General features: G+C 34.7%; 1 protein-coding gene across 1 annotated transcript in view; it reads left to right on the top strand.

The window, feature by feature from the left end:
* The window catches only part of LOC128240382 (AP-3 complex subunit beta-2-like), a 35,684-nt gene extending 21,386 nt beyond the window's left edge, over positions 1-14,298 (top strand). Inside the window, exons 15-23 of the mRNA XM_052957016.1 lie at positions 1,762-1,986; positions 2,705-2,856; positions 3,406-3,552; positions 4,403-4,490; positions 6,922-7,046; positions 9,444-9,626; positions 9,962-10,004; positions 10,304-10,486; positions 11,210-14,298. Coding sequence (XP_052812976.1) covers positions 1,762-1,986; positions 2,705-2,856; positions 3,406-3,552; positions 4,403-4,490; positions 6,922-7,046; positions 9,444-9,626; positions 9,962-10,004; positions 10,304-10,486; positions 11,210-11,502 — 1,439 coding nt within the window. The 3' untranslated portion in view covers positions 11,503-14,298. The remainder of the gene's footprint in view (positions 1-1,761; positions 1,987-2,704; positions 2,857-3,405; positions 3,553-4,402; positions 4,491-6,921; positions 7,047-9,443; positions 9,627-9,961; positions 10,005-10,303; positions 10,487-11,209) is intronic.

Below are 14,298 nucleotides of genomic sequence, written 5' to 3'. Positions count from 1 at the left end.
AGTGGACCTCTACAAAGATTGTTCAAATTATGGCCTTGGGGTCAAAATTGGCCCCGCCCCGGGGGGTTAGGGTATTCTCTATATGTTTATAGTTAAAACTTCAAAAATCTTCTCCTCTGAACTTACTTGGACTAGAGCTTAGATATTTGGCATGATTCATCGTCTAGTGGACCTTTACAAAGTTTGTTCAAATAATGGCCTTGGGGTCAAAATTGGCCACGCCCCGGGGGTCATGGGTTTTCTCTATATGTTTATAGTGAAAACTTCAAAAATCTTCTCCTTTGAACTTACTTGGACAAGAGCTTAGATATTTGGCATGATTCATCTTCTAGTGGACCTCTACAAAGATTGTTCAAATTATGGCCCTGGGGTCAAAATTGGCCCCGCCCCTGGGGGGTCATGGGTTTTCTCTATATGTTTATAGTAAAAAAAATCAAAAATCTCCTCTGAACTTACGTTGCTTAGAGCTTAGATATATGGCATGATTCATCGTCTAGTGGACCTCTACAAAGATTGTTCAAATTATGGCCTTGGGGTCAAAACTGGCCCCGCCCCGGGGGGGTAGGGTATTCTCTATATGTTTATAGTTAAAACTTCAAAAATCTTCTCCTCTGAACTTACTTGGACTAGAGCTTAGATATTTGGCATGATTCATCGTCTAGTGGACCTCTACAAAGATTGTTCAAATTATGGCCTTGAGGTCAAAATTGGCCCCGCCCCCTTGGGGGGTCATGGGTTTTCTCTATATGTTTATAGTGAAAACTTCAAAAATCATCTCCTCTGAACTTACGTTGCTTAGAGCTTAGATATTTGGCATGATTCATCGTCTAGTGGACCTCTACAAAGTTTGTTCAAATTATGGCCCTGGGGTCAAAATTGGCCACACCCGGGGGCTGATGGGTTTTCTCTATATGTGTTATAGTGAAAACTTAAAAAATCTTCTCCGAACTCAAAAAGACAAGTAACGTCTTAATTTAAACTGGATAACATATTTAGTACACAAACCAATTTTCAATATGGGCCACATACAACAATTATTAACAAATATACATATATAGATACACACGTAAAATCAAGTAGTGACAAGAGCTTAGATATTTGGCATGATATATCATCTAGTTGACTTGTACCAATATTGTTCAATCTTTGGCTCTGGGGTCAAAAAATGGCCCCACCCGGGCGGTCATGGGTTTCCTTATATATGTATATGATGAAAACTTAAAAAATCTTCTTCTCCGAAACCAAAAGGCGAAGGCCTTATATATTTGGTATGAAGGATCGTTTATCGGACCACTATTAAGATTGTTCAAACTTTAGCCCTGGGGTCAAAATTGGCCACGCCCCGTGTTCATAGGCTTAGGTTTTCAATATTTGTATATAATGGAAGAATGTGCAATATATGACAGGTGAGCGATTCAGGGCCATTTGGCCCTCTTGTTTTCTCTTTAAATTAGGACCATTCTAGTGTATTTCTTAGTTCTGGATTTCTATATTTAGACTGTGAATACTACCAGCTTTGTGCTCTGTCTAACGTAATAAACTCAATAGCTACAGGGTACCAGCAACTCTCTGAATAGCTAGAAGAAGCCCCCTGAAATGTTGAACTCTATTTTAAGATGATTACTACCAGTGTGGTACCCTGTCTTACAAAATAAACTGAAGAGCTACCGGGTACCGGCAACTTCCTGAATGGCAAAATGTAGACCCCTGAAATATTGTACTTATGAATTAGTATATTGTAATAATGAATTTTAATTTTAGATTGTGACCAGTACCAGCTTGGTACCCTGTCTCACATGATAAACTCAAGAGCTACAGGGTACCAGCAACTCCCAGAATGGCCAGAGCATGCCCCTGATCCGTCTGTGAGGAATGTTGAGGTGGTTATGCCCTGGACAGAGAAAACTCCACTAAGGAAGGACAAGAAAGGGAAACCAAAGCCAGAGAAATCGTTCTATTCCAGTTCAGAGTCATCTAGTCCTGATGGTATATAATTTTCTTATATACCAGATTTTCTGTATTATTTAATACAAACATCTTTTTCACGTGTATGAATGTATAAAAAAGATTGTTTGATGATTTTCAAAAAATATTATTTTGTTGCTACTGCACAAAATAAGGAGGTCTGTTGGGATAGTCTTGAAGGTGCATGAGTTCTTAGTGAGAAAAAAGTTAGGGTGATGAAGGTCTAGTAATATAGATGTCTGTCATTCACCCAGGAGGTTTGTTTGTTCATGCTCCACCAGGGTGAGAGTAGTCTAGTGGTGTTGGTGTTTCACTTTCACCTAAGAAACTGTGGGTTTGAGCCTCACTAGAAATGAATTGAACTTCACCACTTGGTAAAAATGTGCTGGTTTCTTCCCAGGAAACACATTCAAGTATCCTTGTCAAAACAAAATAAAAGAAGTTGGTATAAGTATTCTAAAAACACCTTAGCCCTAGCTTTAAAATGATCTGGACATGATTCATATTGTATATTGTATTATGTGTTTGTCCTTTTGTGATGTTTGTCACTTTCTTCATTTGCATAAGATTAGGTATTCCAATTGTACAACAGCTTTGTCAAACCAGTCTCCTAATCAAATTATCAAATTACCATATAGTGTTTCATTTTAAATACACAGACTATCAAACTAATTTCAAGGGTAAATCAACTTTGCAATTTGGCTGTTAATGGACTAACTTAATGCCTTTCATGATTCAGATGACAGTTCGGATGATGATAGTGATTCAGAAGAGGGCTCAGAGGATGAGTCGGATTCGGAAACAGATTCAGACAAAGAGAAGACTGAGTCAGAAGATTCGGAAGAAGATTCAAGTGCTTCCGAGGACACAGATTCCGACAGTGATGCACAGGTGGGTAAATAGAGACTCTCTCACATACATGCTGAAATTATCTCAGACCTGTTCAAATACTGACTAAATATTCCACTATCATTTGTTGTTTTGGGGAATAATTCAAGCAGTTAATGTTTGGTTTTGAGCTTTATTAGTGCAAACATGATAAGAAAACAATGTATATATTGCAACCAATCATTTATCCCTTGTTTGTGTCAAGTTTTCAGCTCATCTGTCTTTCAATTTTAAAAAAGCTTTAAGGATTAGTGATAGCCTTTGCAAAAACTTTACCTTGGCCATTACTCAAAAACTGTTAAAATTATTCAAACGAAACTTGGTACACATGTTCCCAGAGATACATTTTGTAATACGCACATGTAAGGCAAGGCCAATAACTCTGGCTTTAATATATGTTGAGTTATGTTTTTTTACTGACAAGCATCAGGTGAGCATTGGCGTTCACTCTGTGGTGCTCTTGTTTCACTGTTCTATAACTTTCACTGGTATGTTTACTCAATGAAAGGTATAAATGTAAAAATATAGTTTCAATCTTAACTTTTCACACAGCCAACACCAAAGAAGAAACCATCCAAGCCAGCCCCAGTGGTTAAGAAGGATGAATCAATTAGCGGTTCAGACGACTCATCAGAGGAAGATAGTTCAGATGAGACAAGCTCAGAGAGTGAACCAGAAGTGAAGCGGAAAGGCAAACAGGTATGTATTAATATGTGTTTATGAGGTTCACATATGAATAAAAGTTTTGAAGAAAAATTCAGTTATAAATCAGTTATTCGTAGAGTAAAAAAACCCAGATTTGTTTTATGTAATTTCTTTCATTACAAGAACAGAGTTTTGTTGTCATCATGGGTTGATTGTTAACTAATGGAGAAAAATAGCTCGGGAAAGACCATTTCCCATGAGGAGATCATTTCGATGTTTGGCAAAATTACAGCAATATTGCTCTGATTTTTTTTTATCAATTTACATATAATTGAGAAATGATTAATAGTCTAATAATAGATGTCTATTTATCGTTAACAATTCTGTGTTCAATTTTTTTCTGTGTCTTAAATACAACAGTTTTTATCCCATCTTCATGAAACTAAAGACCAGTGTGAAATTGGATCATCCCTGGTCAAAATCTAGGTCACTAAGTCAAATATTAAGACAAACTTTCGAGTTTCTTATTCCTTTTACAAGTTCATCAGATGAGTATTCATCTTCATGACACTCAGTCAGAATATTTCAGAATGATATTTAAGACCAGTGAAGATACGGGTCATCTAAGGTAAAAATATTGGTCACTAGGTCAAATTAAGAAATAATTTGTGGTTATAAATTCAAGTTTTCTTTCCCATTTCATGTCTCCTTACCATGATATTTAGGAACAGTGTGAATATGTGTCACTTTGAGTCAATAACTAGATCAGCCAAATGGGAATATGGGTCAGCAGCAATACTGCTAATACACATACAATTTGTCAAAATGAAAAACTTGGCTTTTATGAGGCTTCTGCATTTACTCCTTGTGTTCATATTTTTTTTATATGAAATGTTCATTGCAGAGTCCTGCCAAAAAGAAGGCTGAGAAGAAGCCAGCAGCTGCCTCCAAACCTTCCCAGGATTTAGATTTACTCCTTGACTTTGGTGCAGGTAAAATCTATCATACACATCAAGTAGTGTTTTAGCTAAAGAGTTATGGAGGGGTGCTGCACCCTGTCCTTTTTTGGTAGGACCCTTCTGCCCTCATGGAGACCAGCATGTGAACCCTCCAGCCTTCATAGAATTAAATGCTTTAGATAATCAAAAAATATTTTGTTGTGAAATATTTTAAATTCATACAGACTTGCCATATTTGGCAGTTGAAACCTATTATTACTTCAATTTAGCACAATTCTTTTGTGAAATTCATAATGTTTAAATTCTTCACTGCCAGACACAATGGCGCCTTTCTCCCTAGGCACCTTTTTCTGACCACTAGTGTCCCTGACCCAGGGGTAGATGACTTTTCTACCCCATTGAGTGCCCTTAATTTATACCAATGATGAAATGATTATCGAGTAATATCGATAAATCGTCGCTGACAATGCTATGTCGGCGACAATCGATAGTGGTTGTCCAAAATCAATGTCGCTAATGTTACTTCCGGTAACTACGTATTTTCTTGCTGTGTGGCAAAATTCGAGTAAATGTACATTTTTCTTTCCGGTTAATTCGCATTGAGGTCATGTTAACGAGGGAGGTCACTCTCTTACACATATGCGGTCATTCGGAAGTCCTCGGCCATTTTTATCGAAAACAACCTCGAATGTATTTGAACGGTTTATATACTCCATAGATCGCGCAGTAATTTATTTTGGCATGTTAAACTAAATAACTTTACTCTTGGGAATCTTATTTATGTTTGCAATTATACACTTTATTTGCAACTTAGATCAATTAATTCAAGCTAAAACACTACAATTAATTAATGATCTAATTAAAACTTTACGGACTACTTCTACTGATGAACCAGCATACATCCGAGGTTGTTTGATAAAATTGGCCGAGAAACTCCGAATGAAATGCGGTGAATGTAAACACCGTTTATATATTTCATAAAACCTTTTTTAATAACCTGTTTCTGAGCCATAGATGGTATGGTCTCACCAGCAAATAGCGGGGATCCTGGCTCGATGCTTTCTGTTTTTGAAACCTTTTTTGGTATTGTTTGTAATTAACTAATTTACTTTTTTGTGAAAGTTTTATGAAATTAAGATATTCTTAAAGAATGTTCAACATAACAGGTTATTGAATGCTGGTTCACAAATGTTTAATATGCTTTTACATGGATAAAATGCTAAGATAACTTAATTGACGCGGTGTGCATCATTTGGAAATTAATGTGCACTTATTAATTATGTGTTGTGTTGTAATGTCTTTGCATTAAGTTATTAAAGACTAGCGAAAAAAGCATGACAATAGCATCACCCGTGCTGATTCCAGGTTAAACCATTTAAATGATCATGATGATACTTTGTATAAACAATGTATTCCTTACTAATATTATGCATTTTCGATTGTCCGATAGTAAATCGAAATGCGTGGTCCGATTCGATTCGATTATCGATAGCAAATGGAGTCCGATTTTCAAACACTAATTTATACCTTATTACTAGACTTTCATTGCGACAAACAGATAATGCTCTCCAGTGTTAGTTCTTTATCATTTTTAGCTCGACTATTGGATTTGGAGAGCTATACTACTCACCCAAGCGTCGGCGTTGGCATCACACCTTGGTTAAGGTTTTGCATGCAAGCACACATAGGTTAATATCTCAGCAACCACTTGAGGTATTGCATTGAGACTTTATACAATGGTACTCAACCATCCAGTCTACTTAATTTACCAAGTTAGATAACTCTAGTTTGCATTTAATGCAAATAACAGGCCTTTATTATTCAACTTAGAAATTCTAGTTAAGGTTTTGTGTGCAAGCACACATAGGTTAATATCTCAGAAACTACATGAGGTATTGCATTAAGACTTAATACAATGGTACTCAACCATCCAACTTACTTAATTAAACAAGTTATAAAACTCTAGTTTGCATTAAATTCAAATAATGGCCCCTTTTTTATTCGACATAGAAATTCTGGTTAAGGTTTTGCATGTAACCACTTTTAAGTCAATACCTCAGCGAATACATCATACCATGTATGGCATTGAAACTTAACACACAGGCTCCCAACCATTTAACCTTCTTCTTTAATCAAGTGAGATAACTCTATCTTTCATATTATATAATTTTTGCCCCTTTATTATGAGACTTAGAAATTCTGGTTAAGGTCTTGCATGTTAGCACACATAGGATAATATCTCAGCAACTACTTGATGTATTGCATTGAGACTTTATACAATGGTATTCAACCACCCAACGTAATAGAATAACCAAGTAAGATAACTGTATTTAGTAAATAAAGGCCCTTTATTATAAGACTTACAAATTCTGATTAAAATTTTGCATGTAACCACATTTATGTTAATATCTCAGCACATCATGTATTGCATTGAAATCTAATAGCTATTATCATGTTTTTTCAGATGTGAGCCCTTCAATGACCCCTAGTGCCCCTGTAGGAGCAGGGGCTGGTGATTTGTTGACCCCAATGAGTGCCCTAGGTCTGGATGCTACCACAGCCAAGCCAACAGCTCAGGCAGCTCAAATGGTATGTCCTTGGTTTAAATTAGCCAGGCCAATAATTGATGAAACAAATATAAGTATTTGATATTCAATTTAAAACTACATGTATTTTACATTTCCATATAATTATATGTATCAAATTGTCTTAACATCCTTATAATTGTTTGCTTTACACCATCAAGGTTTGAATGTAACTTTGTGAGGCATTCAGAATGATCGAACACACTCCCAAAACGCAATTCATTTATGAAAAAACTGTCAGTTTTAATGTCGGCATTTTTTGTAGTGAATAGCCCAGGTTGACAATGAAACTCTACTGTACTTTGATTTAATATACATTAGAAAATAAAATTACTGAATTTTGCTCACTTGGCGAATAGTCACTTGCAATATTCAATTTTTACTGGCATTTTGTGACCCTGACCATGTACATGTAACACAAAATTATTAGTTGATTTTTCAGAACTTTGTTAAAGTTAACAACCTTGTTAATATCATTGGAGTTAACTTTAAAATTGGTAACTGCTCTTGAAGTTTAATGGATACACTTGTGATATGCAGTTTTTGTAAAAAGATTTGAGACAACTGTTTCAGCTGTAATTGATTTATGCAAAAATATGTGCATATCATTTAAATATTTTACCTATTAATCTTAACAGCAATGCCGTAAACAACCTTGTTAACTTTAAGAAAGTTCTGAACATTCGGCCCCATTAGAAAGATATCAACAATCGGCCCTATTAGAAAGTTCTGAACATTTGGCCCTATTAGAAGATATCAACATTCGGCCCTATTAGAAAGATATCAACATTCGGCCCTATTAGAAGATATCAACAATCGGCCCTATTAGAAAGATATCAACAATCGGCCCTATTAGAAAGTTCTGAACATTTGGCCCTATTAGAAGATATCAACAATCGGCCCTATTAGAAAGATATCAACAATCGGCCCTATTAGAAAGATATCAACATTCGGCCCTATTAGAAAGATATCAACAATCGGCCCTATTAGAAAGTTCTGAACATTCGGCCCTATTAGAAAGTTCTGAACATTTGGCCCTATTAGAAAGATATCAACAATCGGCCCTATTAGAAAGATATCAACATTCGGCCCTATTAGAAAGTTCTGAACATTCGGCCCTATTAGAAAGATATCAACAATCGGCCCTATTAGAAAGATATCAACAATCGGCCCTATTAGAAAGATATCAACAATCGGCCCTATTAGAAAGATATCAACAATCGGCCCTATTAGAAGATATCAACAATCGGCCCTATTAGAAAGATATCAACAATCGGCCCTATTAGAAAGATATCAACAATCGGCCCTATTAGAAGATATCAACAATCGGCCCTATTAGAAAGATATCAACAATCGGCCCTATTAGAAAGTTCTGAACATTTGGCCCTATTAGAAGATATCAACAATCGGCCCTATTAGAAGATATCAACAATCGGCCCTATTAGAAAGATATCAACAATCGGCCCTATTAGAAAGTTCTGAACATTTGGCCCTATTAGAAGATATCAACAATCGGCCCTATTAGAAAGATATCAACAATCGGCCCTATTAGAAAGTTCTGAACATTTGGCCCTATTAGAAGATATCAACAATCGGCCCTATTAGAAAGTTCTGAACATTTGGCCCTATTAGAAGATATCAACAATCGGCCCTATTAGAAAGTTATGAACATTTGGCCCTAGTAGAAAGATATCAACAATCGGCCCTATTAGAAAGTTCTGAACATTTGGCCCTATTAGAAGATATCAACAATCGGCCCTATTAGAAAGATATCAACAATCGGCCCTATTAGAAAGATATCAACAATCGGCCCTATTAGAAAGTTCTGAACATTTGGCCCTATTAGAAAGATATCAACAATCGGCCCTATTAGAAAGTTCTGAACAATCGGCCCTATTAGAAAGATATCAACAATCGGCCCTATTAGAAAGATATCAACAATCGGCCCTATTAGAAAGTTCTGAACATTTGGCCCTATTAGAAAGATATCAACAATCGGCCCTATTAGAAAGTTCTGAACATTTGGCCCTATTAGAAGATATCAACAATCGGCCCTATTAGAAATATATCAACAATCGGCCCTATTAGAAAGATATCAACAATCGGCCCTATTAGAAGATATCAACAATCGGCCCTATTAGAAAGATATCAACAATCGGCCCTATTAGAAAGTTCTGAACATTTGGCCCTATTAGAAGATATCAACAATCGGCCCTATTAGAAAGATATCAACAATCGGCCCTATTAGAAAGATATCAACAATCGGCCCTATTAGAAAGTTCTGAACATTTGGCCCTATTAGAAAGATATCAACAATCGGCCCTATTAGAAAGTTCTGAACATTCGGCCCTATTGCCTTATATTATTGGTGTTTACTTTATATATGTCCCTCTTATTTCAGTTCACCCCCCAGATAACAGGCAAGAGTTACGAGCTATTGAACAAACTAACCGGCAATGGCCTCAGCATCACGTATAGATTTACGCGAACCATCTCCATATTCTCCCCCAAAATGGTCTCTATTGAGCTGGCTTTTACAAACAGCAGTGATAATACGCTATCCGGAATAAAAATTGGACAAAAGGTATTTGGTTTGCATACTAAGCTGTACTGGGTTTTTAAAAAAAAGAAGAAGAAAAAAGTGAAGGCCTTGGTATTGTCATTTTTGGGCAAGATCTTTTATGTTGGCCATAAGAGGAAAATTATTCAAAAGTTCACATTTTTACAAGCTCAATATAGCACATTATCAGCATGTATGGTTGTTTTAAAGCGAAACATACTTAAATATCAGAAACAGCGAAGTTATATTAGGAGAACTCACTGTTTCAAACGGTGAATATATCGGGATATAATTACCATTGAAAAGTATCAGAATTCACTAAGTATTAATTAGAAATGATGGTACTTTTTTCCTTTCAGAAAATCCAGCAGGGCATGGAGATTCAAGATTTCAATGAAATATGTGAGTTTATAATACTATGACATAAAATTGCTTTGATATTTAAAAAAATATTAAGTTAAGGTCATTTGAACAAACCGTATATGCATTAAATCATTATTCTTAATAAAAAGAATTTCTGAAAATATCCGGATATATGTTTTAATGATTTTGATTGAAGTTGATTGACTTGGTGAATTGGAAACGATTTTGTAATAAACAGTACTTTGATATTTGCAGTTATACCACTAGAAATCTAATTTGAAAGAAAAGTTACGAAATAAATTGTTTCAATTCATCACTTGAATTAAAACTCTTTTCAGCTGCCCTGGCCCCTAAGAACTCCACCTCAGTGCTAATGGCTGTCAACTTCAATGACACCACCCAACCTGCAGGGTTTGAAATCTGCACAGAGGATAAGAAGTTTAATGTCAGTATTACAGCTCCTGTCGGGGAACTTATGCAGCCTTATAACATACACGAGAAGGAGTTTTTAAAAGAACAAGGTAAATATATGCTTCAACATTGAATTGCATGTTGCTGGCAAGGATTGCTGACATGTAGTAAGTACTTTGTCAGGCGGTGTTTGAGTCGTGGTCGGCGTCACACTTTTGTTTCCGTACATTTACATATGAACAACTTGTTGCAGAGTTTTCAACCTTGATCTTGATCAGAAGGTGATTCATTTAGCTTTTAGGGTCAGTAGGTCAAGGATGAAGGTCATGGTGACCTTTGCTAGATGCTAGAAAAATGACGGGCCCATCCAAATGAGAAAACATCAGATTCATTGAAATCTATTATTGTGTAACAATTTTTTTAAAACCAGTTGTTTTAATCTCGTCAGATTTGGTTGTTTTTTCTTTGAAAAGAAGAATTTCAATGCAAAGTATGATAGTTTGTGTCGTTAATGTTGGTATTGTTATGCAAAACCTTTAATGTCAGTTTTTCAATATATACAATGATGTTCATATTAATTACATGGATGTACTATGTATATTAAGTACAAGCAAAGATTCACTATGTATGTGTAGGCTCTCCTTAACTATAACTATGTATGTGTAGGCTCTCCTTAACTATAAAATATTTTGGGAGTTTGGTCCTTAAGTGTCTGCAAGCAGACATACCAGGTTGGCTTCCACATGCAAGTTATACTTATCAATTTAAACTTGTCTGACAGGTATCAGGCATGCTAAGCTAACAATTAAAATCTGTTTTGGATTTCTTTTCAGGTAAACTCTCGGGTATGCAAGAAAACAGTACAAAAGTAAAAATTGTGGAAGAAAATGCCAATATGAAGTCCATTGTCACGTCAGTACTGAAAGTGGCCAATGTTTTACAAGTTCCCAGTACGGAGGAGAATGCATTCCGATTTGCCGCTCAAACTTTGGCCACCCACACTCCAGTGCTGGTTACCATAGCAACAAAAGAGGGCGGGGATTCCAAACTGACTACGAACTGTGAGAAGATGGTGATTGGTGCTATGTTGATGAAAGACATTAAGAAAGCTTTAGAGAGTGATTAAAGATGAATCAATATGACCCCAAACCACCATGATATAAAAATTCATAGGGAAGGTTATTACAGTCACATGATAGTCCTGAGCTAAAAAAATGTTTATGGACTAATTATTACATTCTTTTGACAAATAAAGTATGGAATTATCCAGGGTGGGCGTCACCCAAGTTAAGGGTCATATCTACTTGGTTAAGTGAATGTGTGTCATAAATGTATCATTGTTTCATTAAGATATGTGCATATATGTTTACAACAGCAGTTTCAATATCTTTGGATTTGTCTCAAGATAAGAGTTGATTTAGGGGTCAATTGGGATAGCATTTTTTGGAGAAAAAAAATCCCTGCTCGGCATAAATTGAAAAAAGTAGTGAGTTTGTTAGTAACTTGTATTTTTTCCCCATAAATCTACCTTTTTGGGCCAAGATCAGCAATTTCACTATCATTTTGAATATTATATTTTTAATGATTTGACTTTTAAGCATGTTTGAAGATTGGTATGTGATATTTTGATCTATTTGTGGTTTGATGTAAATCTTTTTTTTTTTTTTAAATAATTAACATAAAATCGAAAAAAAAAAATATTCTGATATTTTAAGAAGTCTATTTGTTCCTGTAAACCCAAAATATAGTATGGAGTATAGGTATTATTTAAACAAATATTTGTAGGGCTGTCTTTCGACAAATGTTGGGGCCAATATAAGGGCCCCATTCCCCAAGCCAAAGAATAGACCCTTTTCCCAAAATTTTGGTTAAAATTCTCCATAATCTCAGAAATTTAACCTTTGAAAAAATGATTGCGGGCCAAATGTGATTAAAAAGTCTCATTTGTTATTGACACAAGTGACTACATTGTGTACTGTGTTCTGATACATGTATAATTTTACATCAATTTGCATTAAAAATAAATTGTTTTGGTTCTGTCAACTTGCAAAATTCTCTTTTTAGCAAAAATAATGCTAAATTCCCCTTCCCCAGGCCCCCCCCCCCCATCCCCCATTCCCCAAATGTAGAAGGACAGCCCTGATTTGTATCGCAAATTGTTTTAGGGAATCAATTTTTCTCTGTGCTAATAGTATTCACATTATAATTGTTTTAATTGAAAACATGTGAATTAGATTTTTTTTTATTTTACTTCAATCTATGTTTCTAGTGTTTGTTAGATAAGAAATAATCATATGTCTTCTGATTTATTGAAAATAGTTATTTAATGTCAAAATGTGAATTACACATATATTTTCTGAAATTTGTTTCTTAGCAATTAGTATAAAAATGAGAAATAATTTGTTGTCATAATTTTTTGTGCAGGCTCGAAACTTGCATGTTCTTATGTATGTGAATGTAGAATTTATTTTATGTGCAATAAATTGCTTATCAAATGTAAAATTTATTAAATAAAAGTTTTCTGAAAAGGAGAGTATATAGATTGTAATAAACTTAATTTTCAATGATTGTGTGCAAATTATGTGCACCGATATTAAGATTTATAAGGTATAAAAACAGTCATTTCAATAAGTCATTGGCAACTGGGACCAATAACATATCCTACTCCCAATTGAAGAAAATGATAAATTGTTAACCCTGGTGGCCCATATAACATTGTTATTATTTGAAAGGGTATTGTTTCTGTCTACCATTATGAACAATCGGTGATTTCAAAAATAAATATTTTCACTGCCTGTGCCTTGCAAATTGGGAAAAAACTAACTTTGGGAAAAATACAAAATCAGGCCAAAAAAGTTCATATAATAACAAATATACATGTTTCCACTTGTTTATGCATACACTTTTCTGTGAAAGAGATTTTGTTTATTTTTCAAGAAATTCATTGCTTTTTTATTCATCAACATCATCTGCAATTATCAAATTTTGGGAAAAAATGTGAATTGTTTGGGAAAATATACATTTTTGGCAAGGGGAAACAGTCTCTAGAAGGCAGTTGTTTGCACTAAAATATTTCACTGAAAATACTTGCCCGTCATGAATTGACGGAAAAAGTAATTGGGAGTTCTGTTTTTATTTCATCTGTAAAGTCAATTAAGTAGTCTATTTGGCAATCTTAATCAAGGCCAAAAAAATTACTATTATTTTCCATACAAAATTTACATATTCCGTCTCTGCACATCAAATCCTTTCAAATTGTATCAAAATAAAATTGACCATAAGGCATCTTAAGTTGAAATTATTGTACAAAGCCTTGTTAAAGGGTACCCCACATTGGGCGGATTGTTCAGAACCTTGATAAAGTTAACAACAACGTTAACAGCATCGTTGTTAACTTTGAAATGTGATCTATTTAGTAACATGCTCATACATATAGATAAAATAGATACGTATGAAACCAGTGTCTCAAACCATGTAAGAAATACTTTAAATCTCAAGTGTGTGGCCATTTTAGTATCCAAAGAGTAAATATTTGAAGTTAACAATGATGACATTAATAGCGTTGTTAACTTTAAAAAGGTTCTGAAAAATCGGACCATTGTGAATAAAAAAATACAAACGAGAGCCCATAGCCAAGTATGTGTTCAAAATGTCCCTCTGTTATATCTTGTTTTCATGAGAAGTTAATGTTTAATGATAGTACATTATGTTATAAAGATACAATAAACAAATTTTAGATGTACTGTTATTAGTTTTAAATTGTTTAATTGTGCGTATCTAAAAAAATCAATAAATTAAAACGGTCTTAGCATGGATTTTTAATCGGGTTTTCCATGAAAACCAGTCTCAAATTTTCTCGAAAAATCTTAAGTACCTTAAACCAGAATCAAGCTCAGCACACTAATTTTGATTTGGTATAAGT

The sequence above is a fragment of the Mya arenaria genome, chromosome 7 (genome assembly GCF_026914265.1).
Source record: "Mya arenaria isolate MELC-2E11 chromosome 7, ASM2691426v1".
Classification (NCBI taxonomy): Eukaryota; Metazoa; Mollusca; class Bivalvia; order Myida; family Myidae; genus Mya; species Mya arenaria.
This window is presented reverse-complemented; position numbering and strand designations above follow the sequence as displayed.